This window comes from Rhinatrema bivittatum, chromosome 2, assembly GCF_901001135.1.
Source record: "Rhinatrema bivittatum chromosome 2, aRhiBiv1.1, whole genome shotgun sequence".
Taxonomy (NCBI): domain Eukaryota; kingdom Metazoa; phylum Chordata; class Amphibia; order Gymnophiona; family Rhinatrematidae; genus Rhinatrema; species Rhinatrema bivittatum.
The window spans coordinates 509,453,964-509,470,892 of record NC_042616.1 but is presented as its reverse complement, the minus strand read 5'-3'; the positions used below and the strand labels follow the sequence as shown (position 1 = coordinate 509,470,892).

Below are 16,929 nucleotides of genomic sequence, written 5' to 3'. Positions count from 1 at the left end.
TTCCCCCTCCCCAGTGACGAAAATGAAAGGGAGCAAATTTATAAAATAGGAATAAAAAATTACAAGGTATAGAAAGGACAATTCCCAGGATCTGGTGCTGGACTGCCCTGTCCCTGCTTGGATTACATTTCTGGCCTGAAGGTAGGAGGCCATATATTTGTATGAAAGTTTACTTTCAAAAAGACAGTTACTAAATCATAATAAGTTAAAAAAAAATATATATATATTGCTACTATAGCTACTAGCTACTGTTTCTCCTATTTCCCCCAGAGTTTACTGAGTTTTTCCTGCTCATTCCTTTGTGGGAGGTCATTGATTTTCTCTTAGTTTTGGAAAATATGCACCTCTGATATTTTTGTTTTGTGGACAGCACAAGAGGAAATGCATTTCTATTTTTGCAGTGGTGCAGTGCATGCAGAATCTGGCTTCTTGGGGGCTTTCCAGTTCAATTTTTGTCTGCATGTTTCTGTTTCTGATTTGTCACTTATTCTGTATTTGGTGAGACTCTGCCTGTATTTTGCATGTGTGATGGAGCTGAGAGATTCTGCTAGCATGTGGTTTGTTTAGGGATCTGCAGTAGTCCGACTTGTTCTGTTTTCCCATTTCCACCTCCCAGTAGGTGGTGCTTTGGTGTTGTAGGGCACATTGCAATGTTTGCATTGCCGTCTGTTCATAGATCGGGTTGCTGCTGGATGTTAGTGTTGGCATAGTATGTCAAGTTTGCTACATACACAATGCTGAATGTTTTTCTTTGTAGGATTTTGTGTTACTTTGCAAAATGCCTGACAGTGGAGGGAGTTTGTGTCACTGTTACTGAGGTGACACCAGAATTTGAATATTTTAGTAAAGGGAAAGCTTCCTCACTAACACACTGCTCTTCTGATGGGGGCTGGACACTTAGTTTCCACCTAGAGTATCAGTGGGCACGTTCCTTGCCTGTGGGAATAGCCAAGTAGGGGGGCAGAGAGTAGGAAAACAGAAAGCTCCTTAACATCCCAGCTAGCTCCTTGCCATGCTTGGTGAGACTGAGTTAGAACGGGAAGCATCACTGCATTATATCTACCCCCTCTCATCCCTTGGGCTTCAGGAGCAGAGTTGACTGCTGTGCATTTGCCGGGTGGAGTGGCGTTAAATGAAAGCACCACCATGACGAGTTGAGTATTGAAGGCGCTCACAGCCAGCACTGCATCCCTTTTTGGGGGTTTCAGAGTTGCTTGTGGAAGATTTTGGTGTATTTCCAGTGATTATTCCCTGATATGCCATCCGACACTAAGGGTTGGTTTCTAAGATCTCTGTTTTGCTGTGTATTAGGTCTCTTCCCATTTCCCCACTCCCTTCCCTCCTTATTACCAGTTGGAAGAAAAAAAACCAAAGCTCTGTTCAACAATTCAAGATCTTGAGAATATAAGTTTAGAGGTTAATGGGTTTCCTGGAGTCAAATCCCGGTGCGGGTGATTCAGCCGCTCCGCACTTCCGGGAGAGGTTAGAAGGAGTACCAGTTGCAGCCGGGCATTACTGAGGGTTCAGTCTTCTACGCAGTGCTCTGGGCAAAACTGCTAAATAAACCTACAGTATTATTTATAAATTGGGCAATAATGATTGTGTAAGTTAAATATAAAGTGCTCTGCAGTGTTTAGCATTGCTGTTATTATATTTTGGAGACAGAGGGCCTTCGAGCTGTAAGCTCGAAGGCCCTCTGTCTCCAAACACAACAGTGTTAACAGGCAAGGTTCCCACAGTGTGGAGTCTTGTTAACCACAGCAAGTTGTAATCTTGGAAGAGTTAATTTGTGTAACGACTTCATAATTTTCACAATGTGTTAACTGACATGGCCGGCATGCTAGAATCATTTATTGGAGGCTGGCACTGCATTAAAAGTCTGTTTTTAATTTTGCTGTTTTGTACTGGTTTTCTTTTTTTCTTTTCATATTCCTGATCTTTTTATTTCTTTTTTTTTTTTTTTGTCACTTGCTCCAGAATCCACAGCAGCTGTTGGAATACAGTGCTCACAAGGAGATGATTCCTCATGAAGTCTCTGGATCCCTTTCAGAAATCCAATGTGATTTTCCATTTATCGGACAGAAATCAGAAGCAGCCAGACAGTGAGTGAGCGGGGGTGGTGGGCGGGGGGCGGACAGCGCAAAATGAAATCCAACCAAGAACGGAGCAACGAAAGCCTGCCGCCCAAGAAGCGTGAGCTTCCTGCCACCAGTCGGCCTTCCGAGGAAAAGCCGATCGGACTGACCACTGAAAACCACCGGACAGAGAGCCTGGCATGGCTGCCCGGCACACCCAGCTGCCAGAGCAGCATGGGCAGCCAGCATGGGGCCATAGGAGTTTCGGTGGAGGCTGGCTTACAACATCGGATAGGTTTACATAAATCACTATCTGCAGGGATGGACTATTCGCCACCTAGTGCCCCTAGGTCGGCCCCCGCAACAACAATGCTTCCGGCAGTTTACCAGTCTGTGCTGTCTCAGTCAGGGACTCCTGTCTCTCCCATGCAGTACACTCATCTACCACAGACTTTCCAGTTTGTTGGACCCCAGTACAGTGGATCGTACGCAGGATTCATCCCCACGCAGCTGATTCCCTCGACCTCCAATTCCTCAACTGGGGTAGTGGCCTCCACAGCTGCCGGCGCACCCACTCCATCCCAGCCCTCCCACATGGAGGCTTATTCCTCTATGCTGGCCAACATGAGGCAGCCTAAAGGTGAGCAGCATGTGGTCAGGACGTCTGGATTACTCAGTGCAGGGTCTCCACCCCCTCATTCTAACCAGTATGTTCACATTTCTAGTTCTCCGCAGAGTGCACTCAGACCCCCCTCACCCCCAACCATCCCCGTCCATGTGCATTCTCTCCCAGCAGTGATTCCACATGCCCTCACCCTCACTCCCTCCTCCCAGGTGCTTGTGCAGTATACAGATTCCGGAGGCCATTTCATTGCAAGGGATCACGTGAAGAAGGCGGAGAGCAGCAGGCAGCAGGCAGTTCAGGCAAAGGAAATGCTGAACGGGGAGATGGAGAAAGGCAGGAGGTACAGCATAGCACCATCCGCTGACACGCACATGCTGAAAGCAGGCAATAATAAAGCAGCTCCCCAGCATTACGAGACGAGGCATGTCATGGTCCATCCAAGCCCTGCCGAGTACAGTGCACGGGATTCCTCAGGCATCAGGACCTCTGTAATGGTAGTGCCCAACAGCAACACACCTACGTCAGATATGGAGGTTCAGCAGAACATTAGCAGAGAAGCTTCTCCTTCAGCGGTCCATAATAAGGGAGGCTTGCATTTAGGTAAAACAGCCCACCGGTCATATGGTTTATCTCCACAACAGACTTTATGCCATGAGAGTGTGAAAGCAGTTGCTACTCTGTCTCCCCACACTGTCATCCAAACCACCCACAGTGCACCAGATCAACTTTCTGTTGGACTCCCTGCCACGGCCTTCTATGCGGGTACACAGCAACCATTGATAGGCTATCTCAGCAGTCAACAGCAAGCAATTGGCTATCCTGGAAACCTGCCACAGCACCTGGTGATACCTGGCACTCAATCCCTACTTATACCAGTTGGCAATGCAGATGTTGAAACAACAGGAGTAGCACCTTCTCTAGTCACTTCATCTCCTCAGTTTGCAGCAGTGCCTCAAACATTTGTCACTACGGCCATTCCTAAGAACGAGAACTTCAGTGCTGAGTCGCTTGCAAACCAGCCAGCTTACCAGGCAGCAGTGGTACAGGCTCAGATCCACCTCCCAGTGGTACAATCCATAGCTTCTCCTACGGCTACTCCTCCTACACTGCCCCCTTACTTCATGAAAGGGTCAATCATTCAGCTGGCCAACGGGGAGCTGAAGAAGGTCGAGGACTTAAAAACTGAAGACTTTATACAGAGTGCAGAAATTAGCAATGATCTGAAAATAGACTCCAGCACTGTGGAGAGGATTGATGACAGCCATAGCCCAGATGTTGCTGTGATACAGTTTGCAGTTGGAGAACACCGAGCACAGGTAAGCACAAGACAGGGCAATTGAAGTACAGAAACACATATATTTTATCTATGGTGGTAATCTATCATAGGTTAGGTAAAGGTGCCTGTTTGGTGGTGGTGGTGGTAATAAGAATAATTCTTACCATCTGACCGAAAAAAAATGAATTCACATTGTATTGCTCATCACTTATACTGAACTAGTGTGGTCAAATGACTACAAAAATGTTTACTTTTTTTTCACTTTCCTGGGGTAGTTTTCTTCTGTTTATCCTCTTCATAGCCTCTTTCCTTACTCCTCCTGAGATAGTTCTTACTAGAAAACCATTTTTAGTCCTGGGAGACTTCTGCGCTACTCTGGAGTGCAGAATTTGTGTAGAATTGCCCCCCATTCCCCCCCCCCCCCCGTGCAGAATTTCTCACAGCGAAGATGAAGGCCCTGGCTTGCCCGGAGTGGAGCGCGTCCCGCTCTCTGGTGAAGATTAAGGCCCGGTGAAGGTGAGAGTGAGTGTGTGTGGAGTGGTGTATGTGTGTGTATGAGAGAGAGTGGGGGGTGTGAGAAAGAGGGTGTGTGTGAGAGAGAGCATGGAGGGTGAGAGAGAACATGGGGGGTCCTTGAGTGTAGGTGCCAGAGAGGGGGAGCCTAGGTGAGGAAATTGTGAAGGAGTATGTATATGGGTGAGAGACTGGGAGCTGGTGTGTATGAAAAAGGGATTGTGTGTATGTGAGGGTGCTTGTTTGTTTGTGAGAGAGTGAGCCTGTGCGAAGGGATTGTGTATGTGTGAGAGAGAGCCTGTGTGAAGGGGTGTGTGAGTCAGAGACATAGATAACCTGTGTGAGGGTGTATGCGTGAGAGAGAAAGGGCGCCTGTGTGGGTGTGTGTGCAAGGGAGAGGGACCCTGTATGAGGGGATGTGTGTGAGCGAGGGAGCCTATATGACGGTGTATGTGAGTGAGCCTGTATGAGGGGGTGTGTATGTGCACTAGAGAGAGGGGAGGGAGCCTGTGTTTTAGAGAGAGAGGGACAGAGGGAGCCTGTGTGAGGAGCAGTACTGAGAGAGGAATCAAACTCTTGAGAGTGGAGATAGAGTGGCAGGGGTTGAGCCTAGAGGTGGAGGGGAGAGATGCAGGCAGCTGGAGGAGTTGGAGCCTGAGAGGGCAAAGTAGCCAGGGGAGTAGGGAGAGAGAATGGAAGGGACACTCTTATAGTGAATTTCTAGTGAAATTCTGCTCAAAATATTTAAAATTCTGCATCTTTAAGTAATAAAGTTTTTTCTGTATTAATTTAAAAGTATGCAGAATTTTTCAGAATTTTAAGTTTATGAGCACAGAATTTTAATTTATTTTTGTACAGAATTCCCCCAGGAGTATATTTTGCAGGGCTTCAACTGATTTTTAAGTTCTATCCCTAATGCCATTCAATATATGTCAAGTATTGCATTCTCCAAGAGAAAAGGGATGCTGCAATCCTGACAACCACTCCAAATATAATTTTGTTGGGAGCTTTTTCTCCTTTTTTCATTTTGTTCTGGGTGGGGGTTTTGTGTGTGTGTGTGAGGGTTTGTTTGTTTGTTTGTTTTTTAAAGATCTTCTTGAAAGACTTGTTTTGCACAAACATGATGTGGATACATTTTATTGTGTTGAATTGTAAATGTTTCCTGACTTGAATTTGCTTTCAGAATGCTCCGTCAAAGGCTTGGCGTCATCAAACCAGCAACTCTGTCTTTTGTTACAGGGCTGCATGTATCCCGGATTTCAAAATTGTGCAATGGGAGGGTGTGGTGGATTCTATTACTGGAAGACTCCATGCCATCATGGACAGCCTGAATCAGTCCCTGGTGTTGACCCATTGCTTCTGTGGGCCTGTAGTCTCTTTTGTCTTAGAGGAATTAAAGCTTCAAGTCCATAGGATGCCCTAAGACAAAATCAGAACCAGCTGATCCATGATATGAAGCCATCAGGTCATGCATAAAGTGCATCTACACGATGTGTGGTGCAATTAGTTAGTATTAGGTTTTTATAATGTGGTCAGTATGCAGTGCTGTACAGACATTAGGAAGATCATTTTCAGAAGAATCTAGCTGGCTAGCTAAGAGGTTAGCTGGTTAGATCAGTGGGAATTACAGGGGTCCTCAGCTGAGCAACTAAATGTAAGCAATCAAAAAATGGGCATTCCAGAAGGCAGGGTTAGGTCAGGAGAAGGGGGGTGGGAGAGACAACCATGTGCATGCAGTTGTTTTTAAAAATATACGCACATAGTTTACACAAACACAAATTTGCACCATCCTTCAGGGTGGTGCAAATCCACACTTGTACTCGCTGATACAGATCCTGATCACCCCTTGGACGCTCATTCCCAGCACCCGAGCCATCATGTTCCTTGAAATGGTGCCCCTGCCAAACTCAGAACTTGCATAGAAAATTCTTCATTGGACCCAGACCCCATTCTCCCCCTTTCACCTCAAATCTCACCTCCCCGCTTACCTCCTCCTGACTCAGGGTGAGGTGGATTTGAGGGAGGGCAGGTGGCTCAGGAATGAGATAGTAGGGGCAGGGAGAAAGTTTGGGCCGAAGGTTTTCTATGTAAGGTTTAGGGAGTGGGATCTTTGGAGTGGCAATAGGATGAGGGGTATTATCCAAAGGAAATGTAGCAAGATATATGCTAACCTGCTAAGTTTGAGTTAATTTTCAGTCACAACCTAGCCTGCTAGAACAGTGGTTCTCAATCTTTTTTCTCTCAGGACACACCTGAGAGATGATGCTCACATGCGTGACACATTGAACACATGAGCATCATGGGACTAAATATAAACATATGCTTTGCATCCACATGAGTCCTGACAATGGATGTAGAACAGAACTAAAACATTTCCCTATACAACTAACCATACAAAAAAGATATTCTGATTCTGGTGTCATCTCAATAACAGCATCACAAACTCCCTCTACTACCAGGTGCATTGTAAAATAATACAAACAAACCCCACTCTGTACATGTCTATCAAACCTGCCATACCTCAGCAGCACTAACTCCAAGAAATGAAACAGTAATAGCTCTACCCATGAAAAGGCAGCAGTTCACCACCAGTGCTATATAACATTGAGAAAACACAACAAATAAGGCTGATACAAACCTCTAGTAAAGAACCTTATCTCAGTCACTTACACACAGAAAGAGACAGATCTGCCTTCACCAAATATAGAATAAAAGACCACAAATTACAAATGTGGAAACAAAACCTGGAATGGAAACCCCAAGATCACCTTCTGCATGCTGTGCAAAACTGGAGACTAGAAACAAAAATATATTTCCTCCTCCACTAAGCAAAGTTCAAAGAGAGAAGAAATGCACATTCCCAAAACTGACATAGTATGGCCCTTGTACCCAGTCACAACCCTCCATGCCCCCATCACCCCTCACGTCTCCCAACTACTCAATCATCCCTTCACATGCTCATAGCCCTGTCCAACATGCCCAACACCCCCACCCCACATCCTCTTCCCCATGCTCCCTCTCTCCCCTGTTCAACTCTTTCTGCCCTTCCCTCTCCCCTTTCCTACCCAGAAAACCTCTGACCACCTCTTTCCTACCCCCTAAGATAGTCTGATATATTCAATGGTGCAGTTGCACCTCTGAATATCCCACTGAACTTTGCCAGATAAGTTTATCTAGCCAACTTTCAAGACAGCCAGTGGCTGAATATTACCCCTCTAAATTCTGAAAGATTTGTTGTCTTTGATTTGGGTATCCAAGAAAGGTGTGAGCTCTGTGGTTGACCATCAGTGTCACCATGTGTCCGAAGTGACTACTAGGATGGAAAGGTGGATTGATTTCTCCATGATGTCTCTCTTTTAATTTGCAAAGCTGGCTGCTCCTCTTTGGAAACACACAAGATTTGAAGTGAACAAGGTTAATAATTAAGGCATTTAATGGAAGTTAATTATTATTTTTATACAACACTGATAGTAGCATATGTGCAGAGCTGTGCAAGGTAATCATACAATAAGAAAGGGAGTTTCTTGCCAAAAGGAATATGTCACCCTTGGTTCCCTCAAGTATGAGCTTAGATAGAAAGTCCTCTGGGCCAGGGAAATACCTGCTGCACCTGAATGTAATTCGTCTTGAACTACCAATGAAAAGGCATGAGCTAAAATCCAAAAATAAAATCTAAAAAAAAATCTAAAGAAAGGGGGATGTACATCAGATATGAAGGTGGGGGCAATTTTATGAGTCGGGGTATGGTAAATCACAGAAGAGGTGGTGATTTTCAGAGAGACTGAAAAATGTGTCTTAAGGTGGGATTTAAACATGGAGAAGGGAGTTAAATGACACTAAAGTGGAAAACACTTGGAGGCAATGGTGAGCTGAGGAAATTTAGGGGGAAAGAGAAAAGAGCTTGCACAGAGCACAAGGTGCAGGGGGTGGGAGGGAAACATAATAAAATGTAAGAAGAGACAAAGGAGAGTCAGGATCTAGAAGGACCCGAAAGCGTAGAAATTAGCCAGAAATGCTATGAAGCTCAGTACTCAGAACACAGCACGCACTCACTCTGAAACTTGCTCAACAGTGCCATCTACGGTGAGAAACCCAATACTGCAGTTCATGATTTGAAACAAACGTCTTTAGTAGCAGCAACTATGGCTAAAACACAGTCTGGCATAAACCATGTACAGCACATCTGTAGGTAGGTTTCAGTATCGGAATTCAGGAGGGAGGGCTTCAGAATTAGCTTGCAGCCTCCTCTCTCAGTTCTGTCATAACAAGCAACCTCAATGGATTCACACTTATGGTGGGCAAATGATCTAATCAAATATTGCATTTTAAGTTTCTCAGGCTGACAGGAGAGATAACTTATGAAACAGCTACACATACAGATAACACCAAGGGACAGCAGCACATTCCAGCCTGCTGTTTATTTTCTTTCAAGCTGCTGGCAAGTTTTCTGTTCTTCATTCTGTAAAATTATCTGTTTAATACTTTTATAACAGTTTTCTTTTCCTTCAGGTGCAATTAAGAACATAAGAATGGCCAAGTTGGGTCAGATCAGTGGTCCATGTAGCCCATCATCCTGCCTCTGACATTGGGCCCATAGTCATCAGATAAAAATCAGAATTCATCTATATATAATCTGTAGATCTATAAAAGTATGAAGCCACTTGGGGTTGTTAGAACTCGTGCTTCTTGCTTTTCTGATAAGACCTATGTTCCCACCCTTTGTGGAACCGAGACCCGCACTCATATTCTTTGACACTGCTGAGGATTCTGCTCCTGCCTTTCAGGACCTCTGATGTCTGCATTTTTAGGGCCATGACATGTGGCTTCCCCTTATTAGATTGTGTCCCTTAGACACTGCCTCCTCTGGATTGCACAATGCACCTTGATGCTGCACCTTAGGAACTGCACCATATCAGCACGGTTGCATAATGTTGGTGCCACTCCTCTAAGATATACTATGGCTGCTGTGCTTCTCGAAGCCTCATTATGATTCCCACACCCTTTGTAGCCATGTTATGACTATTGTGCTCCTTGTTCTCATACCGTACTGACTTCTCCTAAGTATCTTATGCCATTATTCTCTGAGGCATACAATGGCTATGGTGCCCTCTCGGCATTTCATGGCTTCCATATTTCTCAAAACATATCATGGCTTCTATACCCTGAAGGAGCATCATGGTTTCCATACCCCTTGAGAGATATCATCTTTTGCCTTCTTAGGCATATCATGGTTTCTCCATTCAAAAGAAGGCATAAATTATCTATTACATGTTAATGATGTCACCCGACACAGAGCAAGCTTTCTGATCTCAGTAAAGACTCTATTGAGCATGTGTGGGAGTCCCCAAGTTGTGTGCTGCTTCAAGAGCCCCTAAGTCTTGCTTTGTTTAAACTACTGCATGAACATGTCCCAGTTTCTCTCTCAGATATTTTTCAACTTTTGGCTTTGTGCCAAAAGTTGGTACTTTTGGCTTTGTGCCACTGCCTGAGCAGTCCCTCAAACAGAACTATTCTTAAAAAAAAAAAAAAAAAGAATGAAGAAATGAAAATAAATATGGAGAAATCCAAAGCCAAGAAGCTCCTACTCAGCAGCTTCTAGGCCTGTATCTGTGGGTGCCCAGATGTCCACATCTGCTATTGCAGACTAGGCCCAAACCCATGACTCTTCCAACTGCTATAGCTGTGGGCAGATGTCCCATAGGATGCAGCAGTACCGTGTCTGAAAGACAGAGGCTCAAGGGAAGACCCCAGGAGGTAAGAGCTCCAACCCTCAGCCTGAGACTGAAGAGCAGAGCTGTTCCTTGTCTATGAGCAAGGTGTTGATGGGCTCTCGACATAGAAAGTTAAGGTGGGACTCTTCCCCCATCTTGATTCTGCATGGCAGGAAAGGCCCTCCCCTCCCTGCAGCAACAGTTGCTAAATCTGTCTCTGGTCAGAGCATGGTGCAGAAGCCCTGGGGCACTAGAGGAGACACAGAGAAGAGCATTATAACGCTGTGAAGGAACCCCCCCCTCCCCCGCTGTTGGGCATCCCCCTCAGAGCCAAAGAAAAAGCCCCATAGGCTCAGGGCTCCACCAGAGGGGGCCCCTCCTCAATGTTGAAGTGGAAGATACTCCCATCAGTGCAGGTCCCATCACATCTGCTCCGCTTCGCTGGGAGAGGCCTGTTTGATGTACCTACTGTTAGTCATACACGATTAGTTGAATGCAGTGAGATGTTATTTGCTGTAATTGGATCTGTCCTTTGGAATCAGCTTCCCGAGACCTGAACCTTGAGCAATGTTTTAAACCTTTAAGAAGGCTCTGAAAACATATTGTTTTATGAAGGCTTTTAATCTACCTTTTTTAACCAGGGATTTTTGTGCATTTTCAGTCCTCAGGCTAATTATTATTTTGATTTATTTTCTCTTGTGGTTTTGTCATAGTTTGTTTTATGTGATGTTCACTCTTTGTTTTTATTTGTAATTTATGTTTTTGTTTGAACATAAGAAATTGCCTTACTGGGTCAGACCAAGGGTCCATCAAGCCCAGCATCCTGTTCTAACAGTGGCCAATCCAAGTTACAAATCCCTGCAAAGTACCTAAACAAAAAGTAGATCCCATGCTACTGATGCCAGTAATAGCAGTGGCTATTCCCTAAGTCAACTTGATTAATAGCAGTTAAGTTCTTGGAGGAGAAGTCCATTATCTAAACCTTTTTTAAACCCAGCTACACTAACTGCACTAACCATATCCTCTGGCAGCAAATTCCAGAGCTTAATTGTACATTGAGTGAAAAAGAATTTTCTCAGATTAGTTTTAAATGTGCTACTTGCTAACTTTATGGAGTGCTCCCTAGTCCTGCTATTATCTGAAAGAGTAAATAACAGATTCACATTTACCCATTCTAGATCTCTCATGATTTTAAAGACCTCTATCATATCCCCTCTCAGTCGTCTCTTCTCCAACAGCCCTAACCTCTTTCGCCTTTCCTCATAAGGGAGATGTTCCATCCCCTTTATCATTTTGGTCGCCTTTCTCTATACCTTCTCCATTGCAACTATATCTTTTTTGAGATGCGGTGACCAAAATTGTACACATGTGATATAGAGGCATTATGAAATTTTCTGTTTTATTCACCATTCCCTTCCTAATAATTCCTAACATTCTGTTTGCTTTTTGACTGATGCAGCACTCTGAGTCGACAATTTCAATATATTATCATCTATGATGCCTAGAACTTTTTCCTGGGTGGTAGCTCCTAATATGGGACCTAACATCGTATAACTACAGCATGAGTTATTTTTCTCTATCTGCATCAACTTGCACTTGTCCACATTAAATTTCATCTGCCATTTGGATGACTGATCTTCCATTCTCATAAGGTCCTCCTGCAATTTATCACAATCCGCTTGTGATTTAACTACTCCGAATAATTTTGTATCATCTGCAAATTTGATTACCTCACTCGACATATTCCTTTCTAGATCATTTATAAATATATTGAAAAGCACTGGTCCAAGTACAGATCCCTGAGGCACTCCACTGCTTACCCTTTTCCACTGAGAAAATTGACCATTTAATCCTACTCTCTGTTTCCTGTCTTTTAACCAGTTTGTAATCCATGAAAGGACATCGCCTCCTATCCCATGACTTTTTAGTTTTCTTAGAAGCCTCTCATGAGGGACTTTGTCAAACGCCTTCTGAAAATCCAAATTCCCTATATCTACTGGTTCACCTTTATCTATGTTAATTAACCCCTTCAATAAAATGAAGCAGATTTATGAGGCAAGACTACCCTTGGGTAAATCCATTCTTGTTTTATACTTTTTAAGATTATTGCTTATTTTCTGATTATTTGTTTGCTCTGTTTTATTTGTTTTAATTTTGTTTGTTTTATGTTTGTTTTTGATTCTGGATGTTACTTTGTAAGCCACTTAAGTATTAGATAATGCAGTATATAAATGAAATAAAGAAATCCTTCATGGTGCAGAAGATTCCCATGGCACCAGATCATTTGTTTTACAATGGCACAGAGTTGACATTGTAAGGCACAGTCCCACTCAGTGTACCATGCCAAGATGTGTCAGTTGTACTGGAGTGATGTTCTGTGGCACATAAAACCAGGAATCCCACCACTGAGGCTAGAGCATGATGAGAGGCGAAGCTGGCACCATCCATGGACTAGGGCGCTATTTGATGAGAAGTGTCAATGCAACCAACACGGAGCACTTCAGAGCTGGCCACTGCTGTGGCAGAGACAGCTGCCATGGCACAGTGTTCCTCTATGGCAGCACATATTACCCTTAGTAATGATGAACAGATATGAGTTTTTGAAAAGGATATCTCCAGCTCCAGCACAGAGGATTCTTCAGCCTGTGGTGGTCCAGCTTTTGAAGCTAGTGAAGAATTTCTTTGCTTTCTTAAGCTCTGAAGAGAGGGAAATTAGAACCTCTCCTACTCAAGGTCTCGCACTGGTGCGTGCCTCTCCACAAGAGCTTTCAGAATTAGGAGTAAGTCCTTGCTATGAGATAGTGGAGTCTCCTCATCTAGGAGAGTCCCCTTACAAGTTGGAAAGGAATGAAGTTCCATTCTTAGTTTTTACCAGATATTTCCCCCCAGAACAGTGGAAGACGACTCCTCCATTGCCATTATCCTCTTCAGGATCATGGCTTAATATTCCTCCATGGTTAGAATAGGAGGATGATTTTACGGGGTTTTCTTAGATCCCCCCCTACATGACTTGCCTCAGCTTACTTCTCTGGAGGATTTCTGGTGTTCCAAGTTTTTTGATATGCTAGTAAAGATGCTGTTCATTAATGTCAGGAGAGAAAAGGATCTAAGAACTGATGTCTTTGGGTTTCTTCAACCTTCAAGAGATTCTGTGGCTGTGCGGGTTCATAAGCTTCTGCTGACACCAACTTCATGCCTGCTGCTGGCCCATAAAATGGATTTAAATACAGGGTCCAAGGTTCTCCACGTTTGGGCTTGTCCACTCCTCTTGGTAGGAGTGGGAAATTGGACACCTCTTGAAAAGGACACACCTCTTGAAAAGGACTCAAAGATGCTGGACGCATTTGAGGGGATCCATGTTGAGTGCTCAAATCATGGCTCACAGACTCTACATGGTGAAGTGTCTGCACGAATGCATGTAAAAGCTAAAGCCTCAGACAGATTTGACAGACCTAGAGCAGATGGATCTCTGCCGAGCAGTGGGAGACATGGATGAATATGAGAAGCACCTCATCCGTTCTGCTTATGAGGCTTTTGATACCACAGCCAGAACTTCAGCTGCTTTTTTTGGAACCCAACAGCTTGCATGGCTGTGAGTAAATGGCCTCTGAGAGGATGTGCATGACCTATACTGGACTTGCAGAGACTGAACAAATTGGTGCGGGAGAGGTTCAGGATGAACTCCCTTCAGATGATTCTCCCTTTCATTAAACTTTGTGTGCTCCTCTTTGGCCTTTTTGCAGCTCAAATATGTTTACCAAATGCCTTGCAGTAGTGGAGCCACAGCTTCTTTGGCAGGGAATCTGCATGTTCCCATACTTGGATAATTGGCTGGTGATGAGTCCATCCTCAACAGGAATTCTATAGTCCCTCATAAAGATCATATAGTTCCTAAATTCCCTGGGTTTCCTAATCAACTTTGTCAATTCAAATCTGGCTCCACTTCATATAATTTATTTCATAGAAGCCTGGATAGCTTCCTTTTTGAAAGAGCCACATTGCTGAAAGGATTGGTAAGGGGTCTCCTTCAGATGGATTAAATGTGAGCAAGGTCAGTCTTCCTCGGACACATGGTTGCTATGGTATATGTGGATCCTCTGATTCATCTGCACATGTAGGGCCTTCACTGAGGCCTTTGGAACCAATTACATCACTTGTATCAGCCTTTATCCAACCAAGTCTCAGTGACCCTTGGGATGAGAGCATCTCTTCAGTAATAGTGAATCTGGAAGTTCTAAAGAGGGACTTTTGTTGCAAATTCCAACACATCAAGTGATTCTGCCTACCAGCGCCTTTGCCAAAAACTGAGGGGCATACACCACTGCAGCGTGAACTCAAGGATTGTGGCCCCAATGGAGAATCATCTGTAAATCAACTATGTGGAGCTGTGGACCAACCAGTATGCTCTAAAGGCTTTCTCTCACCTTTTTTTGGGAAGGAGACTCGATCCAGATAAACAACCAAGTGGCCATATTCTATATAAGCAGGGAGATATGGACTCTTATACCCTCTACCTGGAGGTCCTCTGACTCTGGTCATGGGCAGAACCACCACAAAGCTATTTCCAGGTGACCTGTCTTTCAGGAATCCAGAACACATTGTGGACTGCCTCAACAGAGTTTTATGATCCCACAAATGATCCCTGGATGAAGAGGTTGCAGACTACTTGCTCAGTCATTGGGGAAAATCGGTGATTGATCTGTTTGCCTCAGTAAACAGCAAAAAGGTCATGAAAATCTGCTCCATGTACAGCTACAGATAATATCCTAATGCTTTTGTACTAGAGTGGAATGCCTATCTACTCTTTCCAATCCTCCAATTCCTCTGCTTGCCAGAACCATCTAGAACAGTGATTCTCAACTGGTATGTCGCCAAGCACGGGCAGGTGTGTCGCGGCTCTCGGTGGCCCACTGCCCCGCTTGTGCGTCCCTTCTCCCCAGGGGCGGACTGGCCGATGCAGTTGGTAGGGGAGTGCCACTGCCGGAGGCCAGGCTGGCAGCAGCTGAAGTGTGGAGAGACCTTGCACGCCGCCACCTGAGGCCAGGCTGGCGGGGCCGAAGAGCAGAGAGACCCGATGTGCCGCTGGCGGAGGCCAGTCTGGTGGTGGCTGAAGAGCAGAAAGACCTTGTACGTCACCACTGGAGGCCAGGCTGGCGGCGGCTGAAGTGTGGAAAGATGCTGCGTGCCACAGCTGGTGGCAGCTGAAGAGTGGAGAGGTGCACTGCCACCGGAGGCCAGGCCGGCGGCGGCTGAAAAGAGGAGGCCAGGCTTATTGGGCCAAACAATGAGAAGAGGCTGCTCGTGAGCTTGTGTGTGTGTGTGAGTGACAGCTTTGTGTGCCTGAGGTAGAATGGGAGCAAGAGCATTTGTGTGTGATTGAGAGCTTGTATGTAAGTGAGAGAGCATGTGTGTGATTGAGAGAGAGACTGGTCGGAAGTGATGTGTTTCTTTGAGAGAGAGACAGACTGGTCAGGAAGATGACTGGTGTGTGTGAGAGAGACAGAGACTGGTCAACTAGATGGCTGATGTCTGGGTGTGAGAGATAGAGACTGGTCAGGGTGGTGACTGGTGTGTGGGTGAGAGACAGAGCCTGGACAAGGAGGTGACTGGTGTGTGTGTGTGTGTGTGTGAGACAGAGACTGGTCAGGGAGGTGACTGGAGTGTGTGTGAGAGACAGAGCCTGGACAGGGAGGTGACTGGTGTGTGTGTGTGAGGAAGAGAGACTGGTTAGGGAGGTTACTGGTCTGTGTGAGACAGAGACTTTGTGTGAGTGACTGGTTGTGGGCCCTTAGGAAGAGGACTGTGAGGACAGAGCTTCAGCAGCCACTGCTGCTTCTGTTGTGTGCTATTGGCCTGAAAGGGAAAGAAGTAGGAGAGTTGCTGAAGAGGGTAAGTAAAGGTGGCTTTTTAAGTTTATTTTTCTTGATTGACTGCCATTTTAATTATTGGGTGTTATGTGATGTGTCTTCTGTTTTGAAATAGTTTATTGATATTTGGGCAAATTTTAATAATTGTTATGAATTTTTAATTGTTGGATGTTGTTCTGTTCATCAGCTGTTTTGTAACATTTATTAGTCTAGTTTTACAATTATTTCTGTGTGGAGATCTTTAGTAGCTTGGCTTATTCTGTTTTCCTAATAGGAAGTGTATTAGTGTTTAGGGCCTGGTTTAATATTTGTAGTATTGCTATTTCATAAATTGGGTTGTTATTGTTTGAGTGTTTTCCATAATACGGGTGTAACTTTGTGCGGAGTAGTTTGTGTGCATTATTGCAGCTCTTGGGACTATGGTAGGTGCTATATTTCTTTTTCCATTTCTCCAGGTTTGCACTGCATGCAGAGTGGCTTTTTTTGTTTTCCATTCCAGTTTCTGTCTCCATATTTATAATTTGTGGTCTTCCTGTACTTGGTGAAGGTCAGTTCTGTGTGTGTGACCGAGGTGAGGTATTTTACTAGCATGTAGGCAATTGTATCAATCTTATTTGTTATGTTTTCTCAATAGGATATGCATTAGTGGTAAACTACTGTCTTTTCATAAGGAGGGGTATTGTGCCTGCCAGTAAAGGGAGTTTGTTTTGCTTTTACTGAGAAGTCATCAGAACCAGAATATCTTTTTTTGTATGGTGAGTTGTACAGGTAATGCCCTAGTTCTGCTCTGCACCCATTGTTGGGGGTCGAGGGGGTTCCTGAGGATGCAGAATGTATATTTACATTTAGCCCTGTGATGGTC

The 16,929-nt window shown here is 44.6% G+C and overlaps 1 protein-coding gene across 5 annotated transcripts in view; it reads left to right on the top strand.

Moving 5' to 3' along the window:
* Window positions 1-16,929, top strand: part of ATXN1 (ataxin 1) — a 758,516-nt gene that overhangs the window by 658,758 nt on the left and 82,829 nt on the right. For all 5 annotated transcript variants that reach the window (XM_029590698.1, XM_029590697.1, XM_029590701.1 and 2 more), the window contains one exon: window positions 1,978-4,016. In XM_029590698.1, the coding sequence (XP_029446558.1) occupies window positions 2,145-4,016 (1,872 nt within the window). In that variant the 5' untranslated portion in view covers window positions 1,978-2,144. The remainder of the gene's footprint in view (window positions 1-1,977; window positions 4,017-16,929) is intronic.